At 42.1% G+C, this 24,138-nt stretch overlaps 1 protein-coding gene across 3 annotated transcripts in view; it reads right to left on the bottom strand.

Moving 5' to 3' along the window:
• The window catches only part of tafa5a (TAFA chemokine like family member 5a), a 178,924-nt gene that overhangs the window by 10,641 nt on the left and 144,145 nt on the right, over positions 1 to 24,138 (bottom strand). For all 3 annotated transcript variants that reach the window (XM_055905937.1, XM_055905940.1, XM_055905938.1), the window contains exon 3: positions 7,093 to 7,220. In XM_055905937.1, the coding sequence (XP_055761912.1) occupies positions 7,093 to 7,220 (128 nt within the window). The remainder of the gene's footprint in view (positions 1 to 7,092; positions 7,221 to 24,138) is intronic.

Here is a 24,138-nt window from a genome sequence, read left to right as displayed (position 1 = left end):
GGTATTGGGGTAGGTACAGTACTTAGTGATTGCTAAATTGGACTTTCATTGCATCGTGTACGTTGAAAAGCAGGTGTCAATGTTAAACAGTTTTGTTATATTTCAGACTTCTGTGACTCTATATATGCCATGATACAGATGTCTTCTTTTTTAAAGCCCATAACCATGTGTGTGAGGTGTATACTTTTGTTTCAAAGTAGATTTGTTTAAGACTACCAAGAATCACTCTGTGTGACCCTGATTTAGCCCACTGAAGGACAAGTTACTTCACCCTAGATTTACATGAAGAGGGGCAGAGTCTGGGAGAGAGTGATTGGCATAGCCTTTTTTTTTCTATTTTTCTACGCTCTGCAGATGACAAACTGAACTGCCATTTCTGATTAACCATCAACATCCACACACACTGTGAACCACAAAAAGCCTCTAGGCCTCAGAACGGATCAGAATAGGCAACCAGTATCAAACCAAACAAAAATGATGCATCAATGAGATGGTTGGACTTGAAGAAAAGTTATAGTTTTTACCACATTATTTACATTTTTTAAAGCCTTAAATTGGCAGGCCTCAAAGGAATTGAGTCACTATATACTGTAAGCTTGGTCAAAAGCCCCAGTGCCTTGTCTGTCTATGTTCACAACCAGCACCTGGGAGATTGACTGTAAATGTCACAGAGGCAAGCAGACAGAGAGAGAGAGAGAGAGACAGGCAAGTAGGTAGGCACTAGAAAGGTGGATAGGCAGGCACGTAGTTAGGCAGGCAATCGCGAACCCACGCGCACACACTACACACACACCCAGCCAGTGCATCACTTCACAGAGACAGCTCGTCCCTAGCCAACTATGGCCTCTGACCGTCCATTTGACGTGCAATATGGAGCAGCCATGAATACCTGTCATCTCTCAGCCTCTCTGAGCCAACATCAACACAGAAACACAAAAACAGCCTTCTTTCTTGGTTCGAAATAGACCCTCCCAACCTTCTCTCTGTACCTCACATCTGTCATACACAACAGACGCATAGCTCGGGAATTCTCTGTGTGTTAACGTCTACAGTATGCAATGCTATAAGAGGTTTGTGGGGCTCAACTTGCGCTATAGGGTAAGAGAGAGACTCGATAGCGAGCTGCATCAATTGGATGTAACTCTTTGAAAATGCTACACGGATATGAGTCACGGCATTGGCGTGACTCGGCGCATCTCTTCAGGAGAAGGAGTAAACAAGTTAGACTCAGCTGATGACTTAAATATGACAGATTAATTAGTGATGGGGCCTACGCTGGTCAGAGTTCACGAAGGGCGGGTGGGGAGGCAAATTGGGGAGAGAGAGACAGCTGCGTAACAAATGTGCCCAAATGAACACTATTAAATTACTAATGAGTGGAGGCAGGATGGTGTTTGCGACACAGGGAGTGAGGGAAGCGACGGTGGGTGTGTGCACTGCAAAACTTTTCCCTGTAAATTTACAGCATTATACTGGTAGCAGACATGCCAGCTAAATGAATGAATACATTCATTGGATTCATTGAGGGGAGTCAGGGTTTGTATTTTACAGCATTTTACTGTAACTGCATGGGATTGGTGCAAGCAGGTTGGCTGCTAGGTAATGTTTTTTCATATCACAGCATATCAAATATATACAGTATATATACTGTTCAAAAGTTTCGGGTCACCTAGAAATGTCTTTCAAATTGATCAGAAATACAGTGTAGACATTGTTAATGTTGTAAATGACTATTGTAGCTGGAAACGGCAGATTTTTTAAATGTAATATCCACACACGTAGGCAAACAGAGGCCCATTATCAGCAACCATTACTCCTGTGTTCCAATGGAATGTTGTGTTAGCTAACCCAAGTTTATCATTTTAAAAGGCTAATTGATCATTAGAAAACCCTTTTGCAATGATGTTAGCACAGTTGAAAACTGTTGTGCTGATTTTAAGAAGCAATAAAACTGGCATTCTTCAGACTAGTTGAGTATCTGGAGCATCAGCATTTGTGGGTTTGATTACAGGCTCAAAATGGCGAGAAACAAAGACCTTTCCTCTGAAACTCAGTCTATTCTTTTTCTGAGAAATGAAGGCGATCTCATGCAAGAAATTGCCAAGTAACTGAAGATCTCGTACGCTATGTACTACTCTCTTCACAGAACAGCGCAAACTGGCTCTAACCAGAATAGAAAGAAGAGTGGGAGGCCCCAGTGCACAACTGAGCAAGAGGACAAGTACATTAGAGCGTGTAGTTTAAGAAACAGATGCCTCACAAGTCCTCAACTGGCAGCTTCATTAATTAGTACCCGCAAACCTCCAGTCTCAACGTCAACAGTGAAGAGGCAACTACAGAATACTTTTCTTTAAAAAACAAGGACATGTCTAAGTGGCCCCAAACTTTTGAACGGTAGTGTATATACACTGTACATCAAATATGTATGAATAACTTACACTTCTAGATGCCTTAAAGTAGGCTTCCAAATTTGCAGTGCCTACAGCGCAAAACATAGCAAATTTATTGACACTCGAATCTGTCACCTACACACATTTTGTTGTTTGAAAGCTACTAACACATATTAGTTAAATTGGTACAGCACTCTGACTCATGGGTGTAACAAAAGTAGCCTCTTAGAAGGCATGCCTCAAAATATGTTAATGACCCCAAAAAAACAATACCATGCAACCACTAGGGGTCAAACGTTTTTTTGTGATCCAGAAGTACGGTACACTGTAATCCCCAAGGCATTTTTAAATCAAATATGTATAGTAAGTTGCAATCAAAGTCAATGAAATTACTACTAAAAGGTTTTTGTGGTACTGACTCAAAACTAAATGAGAATTCACACCAACTACATTTTTTAAAGATATAATGAGAAATTAACTTGCTCTACTTCAGGTGGATTTTTGGGGAATTGTTTTTAATAAATGTGTTTTTGCATGTACAGTTGAAGTCAAAAGTTTACATACACCTTAGCCAAATACATTTAAACTCAGTTTTTCACAATTCCTGACCTTTAATCCTAGTAAAAATGCCCTGTCTTGTTAGGATCACCACTTTATTTAAAGAATATGAAATGTCAGGATAATAGTAGAGAGAATAATTTATTTCAGCTTTTACTTCTTTCATCAAATTCAAACACTCAATTAGTATTTGGTATCATTGCCTTTAAATTGTTTAACTTGGGTCAAATGTTTCGGGTAGCCTTCCACAAGCTTCACACAATAAGTTGGGTGAATTTTGGCCCATTCCTCCTGAAGGAGATGGTGTAACTGAGTCAGGGTTGTAGGCCTACTTGCTCGCACACGCTTTTTCAGTTCTGCTCACAAATCACACATTTTCGATAGGCTTGAGGTCAGGGCATTGTGATGGCCACTCCAGTACCTTGACTTTGTTGCCCTTAAGCCATTTTGCCACAACTTTGTAAGTATGCTTGGTGTCATTGTCCATTTAGAAGACCCATTTCCACCAAGCTTTAAACTTCCTGACTGATGTCTTGAGATGTTGCTTCAATATATCCACATAATTTTCCATCTTCATGATGCCATCTGTTTTGTGAAGTGCACCAGTCGCTCCTGCAGAAAAGCACCCCCACAACATGATGCTGCCACCCTCGCGCTTCACGTTTGGCATATTGTTCATCGGCTTACAAGCCTCCTCCTTTTTCCTCCAAACATAACGATGGTCATTATGGCCAAACAATTCTATTTTTGTTTCATCAGAGCTTTGTCCACATGTGCAGTTGCAAGCCGTAGTCTGGCTTTTTTATGGCGGTTTTAGAGCAGTGTCTTCTTCTTTGCTGAGCGGCCTTTCAGGTTATGTCGATATAGGACTTGTTTTACTGTGGATATAGATACTTTTGTACCTGTTTCCTCCAGAATCTTCATGAGGTCCTTTGCTATTGTTCTGGAATTTATTTGCACTTTTCGCACCAAAGTACGTTCATCTCTAGGAGCCAGAACGCGTCTCCTTCCTGAGCGGTATGATGGTTGCGTGGTCCCATGGTGTTTATTCTTGCGTATTATTGTTTGTATAGATGAACGTGGTACCTTCAGGTGTTTGGAAATTGCTCCCAAGGATGAACCAGACTTGTGGAGGTCTATAATTTTTTTTCTGAGTTCTTGTATTTCACCTTTATTTAACCAGGTAAGCTAGTTGAGAACAAGTTCTCATTTATAACTGCGACCTGGCCAAGATAAAGCAAGGCAGTGCGACACAAACAACAACACAGAGTTACACAACTAAACAAGCATACAGTCAATAACACAATAGGAAAAATAATCAAGTCTTTATACAGTGTGTGCAAATGGCGTGAGGAGGTAAGGAAATAAATAGGCCATAGTAGTGAAGTAATTACAATTTAGCAAATTAACACTGGAGTGATAGATGAGCAGATGGTGATGTGCAAGTAGAAATAATGGTGTGCAAAAGAGCATAAAAGTAAATAAAAACAATATGGGGATGAGGTAGGTAGATTGGGTGGGCTATTTACAGATGGCCTATGTACAGCTGCAGCGATTGGTTAGCTGCTCAGATAGCTGATGTTTAAAGTTAGTGAGGGAAATATAAGTCTCCAGCTTCAGCGATTTTTGCAATTCGTTCCAGTCATTGGCAGCAGAGAACTGAAAGGAAAGGCGGTCAAAGGGGGTGTTGGCTTTGGTGATGACCAGTGAGATATAACTGCAGGAGTGCGTGCTACGGGTGGGTGTTGTTATCGTGACCAGTGTGCTGAGATAAGGCGGAGCTTTACCTAGCATAGACTTATAGATGACCTAGAGCCAGTCAGTCTGGCGACAAATATGTAGCGAGGGCCAACCCACTAGAGCATACAGGTCGCAGTGGTGGGTGGTATAAGGGGCTTTGGTGACACACGGATGGCACTGTGATAGACTGCATCCAGTTTTCTGAGTAGAGTATTGGAAGCTATTTTGTAAATGACATCGCCGAAGTCGAGGATTGGTAGGATAGTCAGTTTTACGAGGTATCTTTGGTGGCATGAGTGAAGGAGGCTTTGTTGCGGAATAGGAAGCCGATTCTAGATTTAATTTTGGATTGGAGATGTTTAATATGAGTCTGGAAGGAGAGTTTACAGTCTAGCCAGACACCTAGGTATGTGTAGTTGTCCACATATTCTAAGTTAGAACCGTCCAGAGTAGTGATGCTAGTCGGGCGGGCGGGTGGGGGCAGCGAACGTTTGAAAAGCATGCATTTGGTTTTATTAGCATTTAAGAGCAGTTGGAGGCCACGGAAGGAGTGTTGTATGGCATTGAAGCTCATTTGGAGGTTAGTTAACACAGTGTCCAAAGAAGGGCCAGATGTATACAGAATGGTGTCGTCTGCGTAGAGGTGGATTAGGGAATCACCTGCAGCAAGGGCAACATTGTTGATATATACAGAGAAAAGTGTCGGCCCGGGAATTGAACCCTGTGGTACCCCCATAGAGACTGCCAGAGGTCCAGACAACAGGCCCTCCGATTTGACACACTGAACTCTGACTGAGAAGTAGTTGGTGAACCAGGCGAGGCAGTCATTTGAGAAACCATGGCTGCCGATAAGAATATAGTGATTGACAGAGTCGAAAGCCTTGGCCAGGTCAATGAAGACGGCTGCACTGTACTGTCTTTTATCGATGGATGTTATATCGTTTAGTATCTTGAGCGTGGCTGAGGGGCACCCGTGACCAGCTCGAAAACCGGATTGCACAGGGGAGAAGATGCGGTGGGATTCGAAATGGTCAGTGATCTGTTTATTAACTTGGCTTTTGAAGACTTTTGAAAGACAGGGCATGATGGATATAGGACTATAACAGTTTGGAACTAGAGTGTCTTGGCTGATTTCTTTAGATTTTCCCATGATATCAAGCAAAGAGGCACTGAGTTTGAAGGTAGGCCTTGAAATACATACACCCTTTACTGAAATGGTTGTTCCAATTTAAATGGCTTAGGTAGCTTCCTCTTAACCCTGGAAGTCATTATGAATAGAGGTTGCGGGTGAATACAAATTGTAGCTGTACGCCTTAACACTGGCTAGATTCCAATAGAAATTACACATCACTGCAAAGCCAACATAATGTGATTTACAGAAATCCTGGTTGGAAGGTTAATTTTACTATTTTCTTCTAGAAAAGAGTAAAAATAGAGAAAAACCTTTGAATGAGTAGGTGTGTCCAAACTTTTGACTGATACTGTATATATATTTTTTTAAACTAAAATTGCCTGATATTCATTCGTCACACCTGACAGCATGAGGTTGGTGCATGAAACTGAACATTTAAATCTACAGTAGGCAAAGCTATTACTGTAAAGACATACAGTATGTTAGAGTAATTTTTACAGGAGGCTTCCAGTTACAGTTAACAACCGTATTTTTCATCATTTTACACATAATGCATTACATTCTAGAGCATTAATTCTGTAAAACATATTTAAGGTATTGTATTGTGCATTCAACAGTGTTTTACTGTTGTCGTACAGTGTGTGCGTGAGTGAAGCAAGGGACAGAGGATGCTTTCTCTCCCCAAAATACCTGCCGTGAAGATTCCATCCGCTCCAGTCATTAGCTTTAAGAAGGAACCTTAATTCAAACTAATTACGAGCGATGAACAGGTGAACAAGCCACTGTGTTGTTGAGGAGAAGTAGGAGGGAGGGGAGAAGCATTTTAGGTACACTTGCTTAGGTGTACCTGGCTGGGGCTGGATTCATTAATATGAGCATTCTGCTGTCTGCTGCCAGCTAGTGTAGCTAACGCTGGGATGGAACTGTGGAACTGTCGGGAGCTAACCACAGCTTGTGGTGTAGTTAGTGAGTGAGTGAGTGAGTGAGTGAGTGAGTGAGTGAGTGAGTGAGTGAGTGAGTGAGTGAGTGAGTGAGTGAGTGAGTGAGTGAGTGAGTGAGTGAGTGAGTGAGTGAGTGAGTGAGTGAGTGAGTGAGTGAGTGAGTGAGAAAGGGTTCACACTGGGTTAAGGCTACACATTAGTGGTTGATGGAATTACAATTGACATTCCTACTCAAGTTAACATTCTAGTAATTCTAATTCCAAGGAGTTACCCCCATTATGTGCTTTCAAACATAGTGATAATGAATATACATTCTGTAAATAAAACTCACCGTAGTGGTTTTGACTCTGCCTCCTGGTTGTGTACAAGTCCATCCAGTTTCCTTGATTAAAAGGTCACAGCCCTCATCGTCCAGACATGGGACCATCTCACACCACTGTTTGGTCCGGACGATACTAGCTGTGGAGTGAGTGAGGGAGGGAGAAGAGAGATGGCGAGAGATAGGGAGAAATAGAGAGACATGGTTAACCTCATTTCGGAGGAGTCAAAACACACAACTCTCAGTGTTTAAAATAATAAGCAGGTATTTACATTATTTTCAGAATAATAGCATCTGAAAATAATGTAAATACCTGCTGATTGAGGCACTAAAAATAGTTGCCTTCTGGATATATTGCAAGAGTACATGATCTACCAAATAGTTAGCACACAGAGCCAGAGTACTATCAAATATTGTGGTTTTGTCACGCCCTGACTATTGAGAACCTTTTTATTCTCTATTTTGGTTAGGTCAGGGTGTGAGTAGGGGGGTGTTCCTATCTAGGTGTTTTATTTCTATGTTGGCCTGGTATGGTTCCCAATCAGAGGCAGTTGTTTATCGTTTTCTCTGATTGGGGATCATATTTAGGCAGCCATTTCCCCACTGTTTTTTGTGGGATCTTGTATTGAGTTAATGCATGTTGCACCGCTTATGTTACTGTTCGTTGTGTGTTTTGTTTTTGTAAGTTTCACAAAAATAAAGATGTGGAACTCAAAACACGCTGCGCCTTGGTCCGTCTCTCCACACTGCCGTGACAGGTTTACTGAAATCCGCTAGACCTACAGGTGTAAATCTTATTTTGATCACCATGTTGCAGGATAACTTTCCTGCAGTGTATTTGAGGTTAAAAAAGGCTTCTGAAGTTTGTCATTTCCACATTAAAATGTCAGACTTGAAAAATGTATCAACTCCTCAAAAAATCTCCAGAAATTAGAATCCACATAATAATTAACATTTCCTGTTGCTGCATGATTATTTTACTGCTTTAGCAAACTGGCTCAAATTAAGATCCTTCATCCAAAATATTATCATTGATTAGCCACAGAAATTGATGATTTTTCTACATCAGCCTTGTCTGGGGTTGTCTGAGTTTGTGGTGATGCACTTCTGAAACATGTACATGGGCAGAAAAGTGTACTTATCCTTATCCAGCTCGACTGTGGACAAATCAACAGATAGAGTACGGACTAATAATAAAACTTCTTCTGAAACCAACCAAACTGGCTGTTAAATCCCAGAGCTTTGTATTTGAGGTAGGCTCTTTGGCGTAGGGACTCATCATAAGCAAAAGTCTAATTTTAAAAAGTAGGACACAGTATTCCCACACCTGCACGCCTTCAGACAAATGGCACCCTCAACTAGCCTTCAGAGAGAGAGAGAGAGAGAGAGTTAGAGAGGGAAATAGAGAGATAGACATCTATAGAGAGAGAGATTTATTTCCCATCTGCAAATGAGATTGTGAAACAATGGGAGACGAACGAAACACAGAGGGTGAATTGTTGCAACAAAATACAGTGGGGAAAACAAGTATTTGACACACTGCCGATTTTGCAGGTTTTCCTACTTACAAAGCATGTAGAGGTCTGTAATTTTTATCATAGGTACACTTCAACTGTGAGAGACGGAATCTAAAACAAAAATCCAGAAAATCACATTGTATGATTTTGAAGTAATTAATTTGCATTTTATTTCATGACATAAGTATTTGATACATCAGAAAAGCGGAACTTAATATTTGGTACAGAAACCTTTGTTTGCAATTACTATATAACTACGATAAAGCTACGACAACATAAACGGGTCACAACTCCAGCAGCTCTGTCGCACACTGGGTATGTACATAGTCAATGGTAGGCTTCGAGGGGACTCCTATGGTAGGTACACATATAGCTCATCTCTTGTCAGTAGCACTGTTGACTACTTTATCACTGACCTCAACCCCGACTCTCTCAGAGCATTCACAGTCAGACCACTGACGCCCCCATCAGATCACAGCAAAATCACAGTCTACTTGAACAGAGCAATACTGAATCATGAGGCATCAAAGCCAAAGGAACTGAATAATTTTAAGAAATGCTATAGATGGAAGGAAACCTATCAAAAAACATTTAGGCAACAACAAATTCAATCCCTTTTAGACAACTTCCTGGACAAAACGTTTCACTGTATTAGTGAGGTGTACTGTAAACTTTGCAGTAAAAACCTAAACAGTATATTTGGCGCCTCAGCTTCCCAATCAAATCTAAAAAATTCTAACAGAAAACCAAAGAAAATGAACAAGAATGACAAATGGTTTGAGGAATAATGCAAAAATCTAAGAAAGATGTTGAGAAACCTATCTAACCAAAAACATAGAGACCCATAAAATCTAAGCCTACGCCTTCACTATGGTGAGTCACTAAAACAGTACAGAAATACACTATGGAAAAATAAAGAACAGCGCATCAGAAATCAGCTCAATGTAATTGAAGAATTCATAGACTAACCACTTGTGGGGAAATTGGAGAACACTAAACAAACAACACAAAGAGTTATCTATCCAAAACGGAGATGTATGGGGAAACCACTTCTCCATCTTTATGGACCTAAAACAAAGAACAAACAGCAAAAATGTATACAAGATCAAATATAAATCTTAGAATCAACTATTAAAGACTACCAGAACCCACTGGATTCTCCAATTACATTGAATGAACTACAGGACAAAATACAAACCCTCCAACCCAAAAAGGCCTGTGGTGTTGATGGTATCCTCAATGATGGTATTCTCAAAATCCTCTACCACAAATTCCAATTGGCTATACTTAAACTCTTTAACATCATCCTTAGTTCTAGCATCTTCCCCAATATTTGGAACCAAGGACTGATCACCCTAATCCACAAAAGTGGAGACAAGTTTGACCCCAATAACTACCGTGGGATATGCGTTAACAGCAACCTTGGGAAAATCCTCTGCATTATCATTAACAGCAGACTCGTACATTTCCTCAGTGAAAACAATGTACTGAGCAAATGGCAAGGTGGCTTTTTACCAAATTATCGTATGACAGACCACGTATTCCCCCTGCACAACCTAATTGATGATTGTGGACTTCAGGAAAGAGCAGAGGGAGCACCCCCCTATCCACATCGACAGGACAGTAGTGGAGAAGGTGGAAAGTTTTAAGTTCCTCAGCATACACATCATGGAAAACTGAAAATGGTCCACCCACACAGATAGCGTGTTGAAGAAGGAGCAACAGCACCTTTTCAATCTCAGGAGGCTGAAGAAACTTGGCTTGTCACCTAAAACCCTCACAAACATTTACAGATGCACAATCGAGAGCATCCTGTCGGGCTGTATCACCGCCTGGTAAGGCAACTGCTCCGTCCTCAAACGCAAGGCTCTTCAGAGGGTAGTGCGGTCTGCACAACGCATCACTGGGGGAAAACTACCTGCCCTCCAGGACTCCTACAGCACCCGATGTCACAGGAAGGCCACTGCCTGTTCACCCCACTATCATCCAGTAGGCGAGGTCAGTACAGGTGCATCAAAGCTGGGACCGAGAGACTGAAGAACAGCTTCTATCTCAAGGCCATCAGACTATTAAACAGCCATCACTATCACCGAGAGGCTGCTGCCTACATACAGACTTAAATCACTGGCCATTTAATAAATGGATTTAATAAAGGTATCACTAGTCACTTTAAATAATTCCACTTTAATAATGTTTACATACTCTACATTACACATCTAATATGTATATACTGTATTTTATGCCATCTATTGCATATTGCCTATGCACGGCCATCGCGCATCCATATACATATTCCATCCCCTTACATTGTGTGTATAAGGTAGTCGTTGCGAATTTGTTCGATTACTTGTTAGATATTACTGCGGAACTAGAAGCACAAGCATTTCACTACACTCGCATTAACATCTGCTAACCATGTGTATGTGACCAATAACATTTAATTTAATTTATTTTGGCAAACAAACAAACCAAAACAAAGGCTAAGTCTTCTCATGCTTTGATTTCAAAAAAGCTTTTGACTCATATTGGCATGAGGATCTGCTATACAAATTGATGGAAAGTGGTGTTTGGGGAAAAACATACGACATTATGAAATCCATGTACACAAACAACAAGTTATTGGTTAAAATTGGCAAAAAAACATACACATTTCTTTGGGGTGAGACAGGGAGGCAGCTTAAGCCCCACCCTCTTCAACATATATATATCAACGAATTGGCAAGGGCACTAGAACAGTCTGCAGCACCGGGCCTCACCCTAGTAGAATCTGAAGTCAAATGTCTACTGTTTGCGGATTATCTGGTGCTTCTGTCCACAACCAAGGAGGGCCTACAGAAGCACCTAGATCTTTTGAACAGATTCTGTCAGACCTTTGCCCTGACAAAAATAATGGTGTTCTAAAAAAGGTCAAGTTGCCAGGACCATATATACAAATTCCATCTGGACACCGTTTTGCCCTAGACTACACAAAACAACTATACATACCTCGGCCTAAACATCAGCGCCACAGATAAATTCCACAAAGCTGTGAACGAGCTGAAAGACAAGAAAATAAGGGCCTTCTAACATAAAATTTGACATACCAATTAGGATCTGGCAAAAAATACTTGAATCAGTTATGGAACCCATTGCCCTTTATGGTTGTTAGGTTTGGGGTCTGCTCACAAACCAAGACTTCACAAAATGGGTCAAACACCAAATTGAGACTCTGCATGCAGAATTCTGCAAAAATATCCTCCGTATACAATGTAAAACACCAAATAATGCATGCAGAGCAGAATTAGGCCAATACCAAAATCCAGAAAAGAGCCGTTAAAATCTACAACCTAAAAGGAAGCTATTTTCAAACCTTCCATAACTAAGCCATCACCTACAGAGAGATGAGCCTGGAGAAGAGTCCCCTAAGCAAGCTGGTCCTGGAGCTCTGTTCACAAACAGACTCCGCAGAGCCCCAGAACAGCACCACAATTAGACCCAACCAAATCATGAGAAAACAAAAAGAGAATAACTTGACAAATTGGAAAGAATTAACAAAACAACAGAGCAAACTAGAATGCTATTTGGCCATAAACAGAGAGTACACAGTGGCAGACCCAAACTGACCCACATTTCAGGAAAACTTTGACTATGTACAGACTCAGTGAGCATAGCCTTGCTATTGAGAAAGACTGCATTAGGCACACCTTGCTCTCAAGAGAAGACAGGCTATGTGCACACTGCCCACAAAATTAGGTGGAAAGTGAGCTGCACTTCCTAAACTCCTGCCAAGTGTATGACCATATTAGAGACACATATTTCCTTCAGAGTACACAGATCCACAAAGAATTTGAAAACAAATACAATTTTGAAATACCACAGTCTGTCATCACGGCAGCAATATTTGTAACCTGTATGCCACAAGAAAAGGGCAACCAGTGAAGAACAAACACCATTGTAAATGTATTTTCCCTTTTGTACATGAACTATTTGCACATAATATGACATTTGAAATGTATTTATTCTGTGTAATGTTTACTGTCATTTTTTGGGGGGTTTATTTCACTTTTGTTTATTATCCTCTTCACTTGCTTTGGCAATGTTAACATATGTTTCCCATGCCAATACAGCCCTTACATTGAAATGTAATAGAAATTGAGAGAGAGAGAGAGAATTGATGCAATTGCAATGTTATTTTGTGTATCACCAAATTAGCTTGAGATGATTTTACTGCAACACTGCTCACTGCATCCAAAGTGCTTGATGCAGGCGTTTCAAAAAGCTGTCTGTCAAATATAAGCTCCCTGCCCGCTCAGTCTGTAATTTCAAACATCCTGGTAGTTAGCCATGAGAGAAAAAGTTATTTTTAGGACCTTTAACACTGTCAGTGTTGCTTTAAACACTGGAGAATTTGCTGTGTGACTGTAACTTCCAAAGGTCAGCTTGAATTTCTATTAGAATCCAGCATAGATCATAGAAGCAGTTCCCTCTTATTCATGAGACTAGATATCACAAATGTACTCTAAAAAACATGTTCTGTGAAGCTTTACAATGATGAATGTCATTCTAAGATTAAACAACATTGCAAAACACTCGTGATTCTCATTGCCACATTCTGCAATCAATTTAATGAATGTTTTACTTCTGAATTGTTCCATTGCAATGAGAACCACACTGTAGCTATTTGTATCAACACAAAAAACACTTGAACCCAACTCAGCAACCAAATCAGGAGTGTCGTAACATAACACGCCTTCAGACAAAAGGCCTAATCAGTCCTAATTGTGGATCTAATAGAGAAATGTCGAGCACGAGTAATCAATGCTCAATGGGATCCGCTTCAGGCCTGTATTCAAACGAGCATCTCTTTCAGGCCTGTATATTGCGTCGCGTCTCTTTCTCTCCCTGTGCTGTGGTTGTTCACACAATGACCACACAAGAGCACTCAATTATGCCCCTTGACAGGCTTCTCTTGCTTTACATTCACATTCATGCACGCTCGCTCACACATTCTCACTCAAACTCTACATTAAAAAAAATATGTACCTATATTTAAATAGACATGGTAGTTAAGTACACATTTCTATTTACAATGACGGCCAAAACCGGCCAAACCCGAACGACGCTGGGCCAATTGTGTGCCGCCCAATCACGGCCTGTTGTGATACAGCCTGGATTCGAACCAGAGTGTCTGTAGTGACGCCTCCAGCACTGAGTTGCAGTGCCTTAGACCGCTGCGCAACTCAGGAGCACAACATTTTGGGCCCCCGTCAGCCGCTAGCAGTCATAGACAGATAAATCAATCCCACGCAAAACGCGGAGGCGCTGTTCATGATGGACACGTTTCAGGAGAAAAAGTCATCGAGCTCAGCCCTCGGAGGAAAGAAAAAAAAAGAGAAAGAGAGAAAAATTGAAAAATGTCCATTCACTGTGAAATGGGAAACCTGTTGGGAGTTTTTCTCAAGGACTCGCCAAGACAGACGACCCTCAATTGATAAAGACATGGTGTGTCTGGTGCGTGTCCTAAATGGCAACCTATTCCCTACACATTGCACTACTTTTGATCAGAGCCCTACGGAAAAGGGTTCCATTTGTGACACCGCCATTGGTACTGTTGACTAACCCCATTCCGTACAAATTTGCGCAACCGTGGCATTCAAACGAGGCTGTACGTTCAATTGTGACGTGTCATGACGTAACGTGCAGCACGCACAATGCAACTCATTCTGTGTCGTGCAGCCTCTCTTCTCTGGCAGACTAAAACAAGAAAGGGATGTGGTAAGGGGGATACCTAGTCAATTGTACGACTGAATGCATACATTTTTTTGCGTCATCATTGCAAGCCATCATGACTCTCAAAAGCCGTGACAGCCGCTGTTTACTTCTGCAGAAAACTTTAGCGCCGCCCTAAACACCTGATTCAAATTCGACACAAACCTTCAAATAGGTATGTAATGACACATTATATAAACTCTTTATAGTGTTTTATTTCAATTTTACAGGTGATAAGTTGGACAGATCGGGTGGAAAAAGACTTTTCCCACCCAACATATCTCCTCTTTTCACTATCATGCAGTAGGTTTCGCTTCCCCACCCACCATTTCCCCACCCACACGCACCCACGAACACAGGCACAACACATCTGACAACATTTGAATCAGATTCAGCCTGCATCTGTAACACCCTCCACATGTCATGATGCCATTCATTCTACTGGCATTCCTGTGTGTTACGGTTTTCCTCCTCCTCTTCATCCGAAGAGGAGGAACAGGCATTGAACCAAAATGCAGCGGAGTTTGAAGACATGATTTATTAAAGAAAAAACACGAAAACACAAACTTGACTAAACTAACAAAACAACAAACGGTGTAGACAGACCTGGACGACGAACTCACATAAACACGAAGAACGCACAAACAGGGGAAATAGCCTACACATAAAAATGACGATGAACAAACAAACCGAACAGTCCCGTATGGTGCGACAAACACTGACACAGGAGACAACCACCCACAACGAACACTGTGAAACAACCTACCTAAATATGACTCTTAATTAGAGGAACGCCAAACACCTGCCTCTAATTAAGAGCCATACCAGGCAACCCATAAACCAACATAGAAACAGAAAACATAGAATGCCCACCCAAACTCACGTCCTGACCAACTAACACATACAACAAACTAACAGAAATAGGTCAGGAACGTGACACTGTGTCGTGTCTTTGGCTATGGCCGGATTAAGTGATATGACATGCTATTCTATAAAATAATTTCTCTGTAATTAATATTATCTGATTAAGCTAATCATGTAAATGTAATTAACTAGAAAGTCGGGGCACCACGAAAGAATGTTTATAGAGCTGTTATCTTCCGAATAAACTCTTAAAGACCTGGTAGTCTTTTACATCAGTAGCATTCAATTATTAATCGTCACCTTATTCAGTCTATTCTGAAAGTTGTAAATTCTTGGTTAACAAGTTGAATCAGCAATACAAAATTTGGTTTAATTATTTATTTACTAAATACCTAAACAATCACACGGAATTACACACACCCAGGATGGGTCATACAAGAAACACGTCCCTGGTGGACGGAACCGTTATGACGGCTGGTTACACAAAGAGAGGGGGTTGGGCTTGAATGAAATAGCGGGAAGACTGAGGAACAAAAAGGCTTTCATTCAAGCCCAACCCCTTTACAAAATAAATGGTCTATTGATTCTGTATCCTCACAACAAAATCTGCAGAGCTTCGATGATTTTATGCCCCAAATATGGTGACAAGAATTCTATATCATAATTTTAGCTGAAAAGCACGAAGTCTTGAATCTTGCGTTGTTTTATATATCAACTCATATACCCTGTACCATGGAATCGGTACATCAAAAATCTCTTCCCAACTATTTTGCAATCTGTATGGCACAGTCAAGGGCAAGCGGTGTTATGAAATAAAAAACACTCCCCCAACACTCCCCTCTTCCCAGCCCAGTCCAGTAGATGTCATTTGGTTGAGGGAACGTACCTGTGGATGAGTTCATGTGGCGGTAATAAAAAGTGGAATAACATCATTACACCCACGGTGGGACACTGTGAAATGGTATATCACACTTATGTCAACCAGCCTGAGAGAGGGCTGAGATGATAAATCCTGGCTAACATAGAGAGAAGACGTGATGAGAGAGGGAGGGCCTGGAAATGCTGATCTACCAAAGCCTGCGATAGGATGGGGACGGACACAGCAGGAGTCTCTGTACTGATGCTAGATCTGCTCACATAAATATAGCTAGGAACCATCTATTATAGCTGATAGGGCCAGCATCAGCGGTTAAAGCCTACATCTGGACTGTTGCTGATGGTGTACTACCAAAAAGAATGTTTCAAGATGTCATGGCTCTCTCCGTCTTTCTGTTATCTGTGTCTTTCTACATCACACACACACTGACTTAAATACACACAAACATCTCTAAGTTGTCCTTTTTTCTGAATCCATGCCCACGCCTTCAACCACTCCTCACCATCAATAGGGACAAACCCAGTATCTGGGACAAACCCAGTATCTCACTCATTTTCTACCACGCTCCTATGCTATGAGCATGACACACTCATCCAATATGTGTACGTGTATTCCATTTGTATGTGTGTGTGTGTATGCCTACAGTATGTGTGTGTTATGTGCATGCATGTGTGTGCGTACATCTTCGCGCGCGCGTGTTCAATGGTCTGCGGGCTTTCTTTCGTCTGTGTGCTCAGACTGACTGTGCATCAGGAATAAACAAATCCTAGCTTTGAAATTAGCCACAAGCGTCTCTCTCTCTCTCTCTCTCTCTCTCTCTCTCTCTCTCTCTCTCTCTCTCTCTCTCTCTCTCTCTCTCTCTCTCTCTCTCTCTCTCTCTCTCTCTCTCTCTCTCTCTCTCTCTCTCTCTCTCTCTCTCTCTCTCTCTCTCTCTCTCTCTCTCCTCTCTCTCTCTCTCTCTCTCTCTCTCTCTCTCTCTCTCTCTCTCTCTCTCTCTCTCTCTCTCTCTCTCTCTCTCTCTCTCTCTCTCTCTCTCTCTCTCTCTCTCTCTCTCTCTCTCTCTCTCTCTCTCTCTCTCTCTCTCTCTCTCTGATTTGCATATGATTATTCCACCCATTTGCTGGCTTAATGAATGTCTTGTGTTAAAACCTTTTAAAGCCTGAGGTTGTACGGCATTGAATTTGTGTCCTAAATAGCTCCGTCACTCACGAAGCTTCGAGAGGCTGTGATAACGAGATAGCATGCCGACACACAATCGTAATAATCCTTGTTTTCCTATGCGTTTAGTGGTGGCCCACGCGTCCCTGGAGAGGTTTTTGTGACAACTTATGATCTTAATAAATATGTTATTATCAATGATATCAAGGATATGAAATACTGTATGGCGATATTGTGTGTGCAATAAAGGAAGACTGAGAAATGCAGGCTATATTATAAGATTGTTACTGGTCATATTTTTACTAGGCATTTAGTATTGACCTTGAGTTGTGACATACTGTATGTATAGGTTGGTTATTGGATACAGTATGATGTAAATGTACTGTAGATGTTAGTGGTTCAATATCCAAAGGTTTCGTTTCAAGCCTTTGGAACATTTCTACAATGTAGCATAGCACAGAGTTTTTGTAGGTGCCATTTTGGTCCATAATTGGCAGTTCTTTGACATGCCAGAGCTCATGGTGTCTGCCAGTGCCCACGGCGTGTGTGTGTGTGTGTGTGTGCGGTCGTGCGTGCATGTGTGCGTGTGCGTGTGTGTGTGTGTGTGTGTGGTGTCTGTGAGCAGGGATGTGAGGTCTTCAGTGATATCGTACACTTGCAGATGTGCTCTGACATCCCCCCCCTCCAAACACACACGCACACACATAGCCTGAAGATGCAGTAAGCCAGAGGAGGGAATGTCAACCTGAACAGGAGTCTTCGCCGATAGAGATCATTTAATAATAACTCCGGTCTGCTGGGATCTCCGTCACTACATATGCACCTGACAGACAGCAAGCCCCGTCGGCTGCTCCTTCGCAAACATTGAAAGATTTTGCCATTCAGTTTTTTTCATTTTATATATCAAGCCATTATGTGTAATGTGTTATACATACTTTTATGCTCAGAAAGAAATATAATAATATATACAGTACCGGTCAAATGTTTTAGAACACCTACTCATTCAAGGGTTTTTCTTTATTTTACTATTTTCTACATTGTAGAATAATAGTGAAGAAGACATCAAAACTATGAAATAACGCATATTGAATCATGTAGTAACCAAAAAAAGTGTTAAACAAATCAAAATATATTGTACAGTATATTTGAGATTCCTCAAAGTATCCACCCTTTGCCTTGATGACAACTTTGCAAACTCTTGGCATTCTCTCAACTAGCTTCACCTAGAATTATTTTTTAACAGTCTTGAAAGATTTCCCACATATGCTGAGTATTTGTTGGCTGCTTTTCCTTCACTCTGCAACCAGCATTTTGTGTCTCAGCTCCTGCTTTGTCCAGTTTCTCTTTTTCTCTGTATTTTTTTACCCTTGCCTGTCTTGACCCTGTACCCACCCGCCTGACCCCTCTGCCTGACCCTGAGCCTGCCTGCCGTACTGTACCTTTGCACCACCTCTGGATTATCAACCCCTGCTTGCCTTGACCTGTCGTTTGCCTGCCCCTGTTGTTACAATAAACATTGTTACTTCACACAGTCTGCACTTGGGTCTAACCTTGGTACCTGATACCTAACACAGCCTGGAGATGTGTCCTGGGTCATTGTCCTGTTGAAAAACAAATTATAGTCACACTAAGCGCAAACAAATGGGCATATTGCTGTAGAATGCTGCGGAAGCCATGCTGGTTAAGTGCTCCTTGAATTCTAAATAAATCACTGACAGTGTCACCAGCAAAGTACCATCACACCTCCTCCTCCATGCTTCACGGTGGGAACAACACATGCGGAGATCATTCGTTCACCTACTCTGCTTCTCACAAAGACAGGGCGGTTGCAACCAAAAATCTCCAATTTGGACTCATCAGACCAAATGACAGATTTCCATCGGTCTGATGTCCATTGCTCGTGTTTCTTGGTCCAAGCAAGTCAGTTCTTCTTATTGGTGTCCTTTGGTAGTGGTTTCTTTGCAGCAATTCAACCATTAAGGCCTGATTCACAGTCTCCTCTGAACAGTTGATGTCGAGATGTCTGTTACTTGAACTCTGTGAAACATTTATTTGGACTGTAATCTGAGGTGCAGTTAATTGCCCATTTCTGAGGCTGGTATCTCTAATGAACTCATCCTCTGCAGCAGAGGTAACTCTGGGTCTTCCATTCCTGTGGCGGTCCTCTCGAGAGCCAGTTTCATCATTGACAGTTGACAGTTTTTGCGACTGCACTTGAAGAAACTTTCAAAGTTCTTGAAATGTTCCGGATTGACTGACCATTATGTTCTAAAGTAATGATGGACTGTCGTTTCTTTTTGCCTATTTGAGCTGTTCTTGCCTTAATATGGGCTTGGTCTTTTCCCAAATAGGTGTCATGCCCTGACCATAGAGAGCTGTTTAATTCTCTATGTTGGGTGGGTCAGGGTGTGATTTAGGGTAGGTTATCTAGGGGAATTGCATATCTATGTTGGACTGATATGGTTCCCAATCAGAGGCAGCTGTTTATCGTTGTCTCTGATTGGGGATCATATTTAGGTAGCCATTTCCCCATTGTATTTGTGGGATCTTGACTTTGTTTGTGTGTAGTTGCTTTCTGCACTGCATGTAGCTTCACGTTTCGTTTATTCGCTTTATTTTTTTTGTGCTTTAAGTTTTCTCTTCCAAATAAAAGGATGGAAACATACCACGCTGCATCTTGGTCTACTCCTTATAACAATTGTGACAATAGGGCTATCATCTGTATACCAACCCTACCGTGTCACAACACAACTGATTGGCTCAAACGTATTAAGAAGGAAAGAAATTCCACAAATACACTTTTAACAAGGCACACCTGTTAATTGAAATGCATTTCAATCCACCTCATGAAGCTGGTTGAGAGAATGCCAAGCGTGTGTAAAGCTGTCATCAAGGCACAGGGTGGCTACTTTGAAGCATCTCAAATATAATATATATACACTGCTCAAAAAAATAAAGGGAACACTAAAATACCACATCCTAGATCTGAATGAATGAAATATTCTTATTAAATAGATTTTTTTTACATAGTTGAATGTGCTGACAACAAAATCACACAAAAATGATCAATGGAAATCAAATTTATCAACCCATGGAGGTCTGGATTTGGAGTCACACTCAAAATTAAAGTGGAAAACCACACTACAGGCTGATCCAACTTTGATGTAATGTCCTTAAAACAAGTCAAAATGAGGCTCAGTAGTGTGTGTGGCCTCCACGTGCCTATATGACCTCCCTACAACGCCTGGGCATGCTCCTGATGATGTGGCGGATGGTCTCCTGAGGGATCTCCTCCCAGACCTGGACTAAAGCATCCGCCAACTCCCGGACAGTCTGTGCTGCAACGTGGCGTTGGTGGATGGAGCGAGACATGATGTCCCAGATGTGCTCAATTGGATTCAGGTCTGGGGAACGGGCGGGCCAGTCCATAGCATCAATACTGCTGACACACTCCAGCCACATGAGGTCTAGCATTGTCTTGCATTAGGAGGAACCCTGGGCCAACCGCACCAGCATATGGTCTCACAAGGGGTCTGAGGATCTCATCTCGGTACCTAATGGCAGTCAGGCTACCTCTGGCGAGCACATGGAGGGGGGGACTGACCCAAAGACTGACCCATCGCCAAACCGGTCATGCTGGAGGATGTTGCAGGCAGCAGAACGTTCTCCACGGCGTCTCCAGACTCTGTCACGTCTGTCACATGTGCTCATGTGCTCAGTGTGAACCTGCTTTCATCTGTGAAGAGCACAGGGCGCCAGTGGCTAATTTGCCAATCTTGGTGTTCTCTGGCAAATGCCAAACGTCCTGCACGGTGTTGGGCTGAAAGCACAACCCCCACCTGTGGACGTCGGGCCCTCATACCACCCTCATGGAGTCTGTTTCTGACCGTTTGAGCAGACACATTCACATTTGTGGCCTGCTGGAGGTCATTTTGCAGGGCTCTGGTACTGCTCCTCCTTGCACAAAGGTGGAGGAAGCGGTCCTGCTGCTGGGTTGTTGCCCTCCTACGGCCTCCTCCACCTCTCCTGATGTACTGGCCTGTCTCCTGGTAGCGCCTTCATGCTCTGGACACTACGCTGACAGACACAGCAAACCTTCTTGCCACAGCTCGCATTGATGTGCCATCCTGGATGAGCTGCACTACCTGAGCCACTTGTGTGGGTTGTAGACTCCGTCTCATGCTACCACTAGAGTGAAAGCACCACCAGCATTCAAAAGTGACCAAAACATCAGCCAGGAAGCATAGGAACTGAGAAGTGGTCTGTGGTCACCACCTGCAGAACCACTCCTTTATTGGGGGTGTCTTGCTAATTGCCTATAATGTCCATCTTTTGTCTATTCCATTTGCACAACAGCATGTGAAATTTATTGTCAATCAGTGTTGCTTCCTAAGTGGACAGTTTGATTTCACAGAAGTGTGATTGACTTGGAGTTACATTGTGTTGTTTAAGTGTTCCCTTTATTTTTTTGAGCAGTGTATATAGAAAGTAAGTTGTTGGTAGTCCCCTGAGTTTCTCCTGGTCAGGTTCAAATGTAGCCATGTACTGTTAAGAGATTGCTGTATAATATGGCCTTGTTTAGGTCACAAGGTACGGAAAAACAATTGAACCTTGTCGTTAGCCATCCTAGAATTATAATTCCTATGGAGGACACACAGGCAGAAACAACAAGACAGCATACCAGTACACGTAGCAATGTACTGGTGTTCCTGTTCACACTCAGGCTCCCAGATGTGTCAGCTCGATGGTTAACTTGTTAATGAAGAACCTATACAGCTGGGCTAAACCAATGCCCCCTCAGGACCCAACACATTACACTCAACCCCCATCTCTCTCTCTCTTGCTCGCTCTCTCTCTCTTCTCTTTCTCTGTGTGTCTCTCTGTCTTTCTATCTCTCTCTGTCGCTCCCTCATTCCTTCCCTTTTTACCCCCTCTCCCTCCCTCCTCCCTCTCTCTGTTCTTTCGCAGTCTCGCTCTCCTCTCTCTTGTGTGAATCAGGCAATTTAGCCTCTATTGACCTCTCCGTACCAACCAAATCCACTATAAAGGATGCATAACCTTTTGCTTGGCAGATTTCCCACATAACCAGTGTTTATTCCCTATTCTCACCACATAATACACAAAGACTGCTGAACACTAAACAGCATTCAATTATGAAACAAGTAGCTCTGAAACTGAACGGCAACAACTATTTCTACTAGACTATGGACAAAAAGCTAGAAGGAATCACAGATCTTCTCAAAAACGTTTGGGGAAGAGCATTTAATTTAAAGTTTTCTAACCTTCACATCCTCTCTTTCAATATTCAACTGTGTACCATGAAAGGGACAGTGATGTTTGATTTATACTGTATGACATGATATACAGAAGTGATGGGGGGAGAAAAAAATCACTACAGCTTCATATTGCAATATTATTTTTGTAAGATATTATATAGAGTAATTATACACACTGAACAAAAATATAAATGCAACATGCAACAATTTCATCGATTTTACTGAGTTACCGTTCATATAAGGAAATCAGTCAATTGAAATAAATTCATTAATATAAATTGCCTAATCTATGGATTTCACATGACTGGGAATACAGATATGCATCTGTTGGTCACAGAAAACGAGTCTGTATCTGGTGTGACAACCATTTGCCTCGTGCAGCGCGACACATCTCCTTCTCATAGAGTTGATCAGGCTGTTGATTGTGGCCTGTGGAATGTTGTCCCACTCCTCTTCAATAGCTGTGCGATGTTGCTGGATATTTGCGGGAACTGGAACACGCTGTCGTATGCGTAGATCCATAGCATCCCGAACATGCTCAATGGGTGACTTGTCTGGTGAGAATGCAGGCCATAGAAGAACTGGGACATTTTCAGCTTCCAGGAATTGTGTACAGATTCTTGCGATATGGGGCCGTGCATTATCATGCTGAAACATGAGGTGATGGCGGCAGATTAATGGCACGACAATGGGCCTCAGGATGTCGTCACGGTATCTCTGTGCATTCAAATTGTCATTGATAAAATGAAATTGTGTTCATTGTCAGTAGCTTATGCCTGTCCATACCATGGGGCAAACCACTGGCCCACACAACGCCACACACGCTGTTTGCCATCTGTCCGGTACAGTTGAAACCGGAATTAATCCGTGAAGAGCATACTTCTCCAGTGTCCTGACTGGTTGCATCACTGCCTGGTATGGCAACCGCTCGGCCTCCAACCGCAAGGCACTACAGAGGGTAGTGCGAACGGCCCAGTACATCACTGGGGCCAAGCTTCCTGATCCAGGACCTCTACACCAGGCGGTGTCAGAGGAAGGCCCTAAAAATTGTCAAAGACTCCAGCCACCCTAGTCATTGACTGTTCTCTCTGCTACCACACAGCAAGCGATACCAGAGTTCCAAGTCTAGGTCCAAGAGGCTCCTAAATAGCTTCCACCCCCAAGCCATAAGACTCCTGAACAGCTAGTCAAATGGCTACCCAGACTATTTACATCCACCCCTCCGGAACGCTGCTGCTACTCTCTGTTATTATGTATGCATAGTCACTTCACCGTTTTCCACAATTGTTTACACACGTTTGCTGAATATTTGTCCCATTTTCCCTAAACACAAAACCACAAACACAAAATTCAAAACTCTACAAATCTCTAGCAAAGCAAACACTGCATTCAAAACTGTTTTATCTCTTCCCAAAATGATTTTTCACATCAAAATGACACACACACGCGCCATATGAATAGATCTGTCTACCAACCAACAACACACTGATGTGCTCAACAGAAAACACTACTATGAATATCCCATCAGTAGGTTTATGCCTTTTGCATTTTCAGTGTTATACTGTAGCCGATTGTAAAAGTCTGTTACAGTAATGTAGACCTACTCAAATATACATAA

Source organism: Salvelinus fontinalis, chromosome 39, assembly GCF_029448725.1.
Source record: "Salvelinus fontinalis isolate EN_2023a chromosome 39, ASM2944872v1, whole genome shotgun sequence".
NCBI classification, from domain to species: Eukaryota; Metazoa; Chordata; class Actinopteri; order Salmoniformes; family Salmonidae; genus Salvelinus; species Salvelinus fontinalis.
The sequence above is the reverse complement of the archived record's forward strand: the minus strand, read 5'-3'. Positions and strand labels throughout refer to the sequence as shown.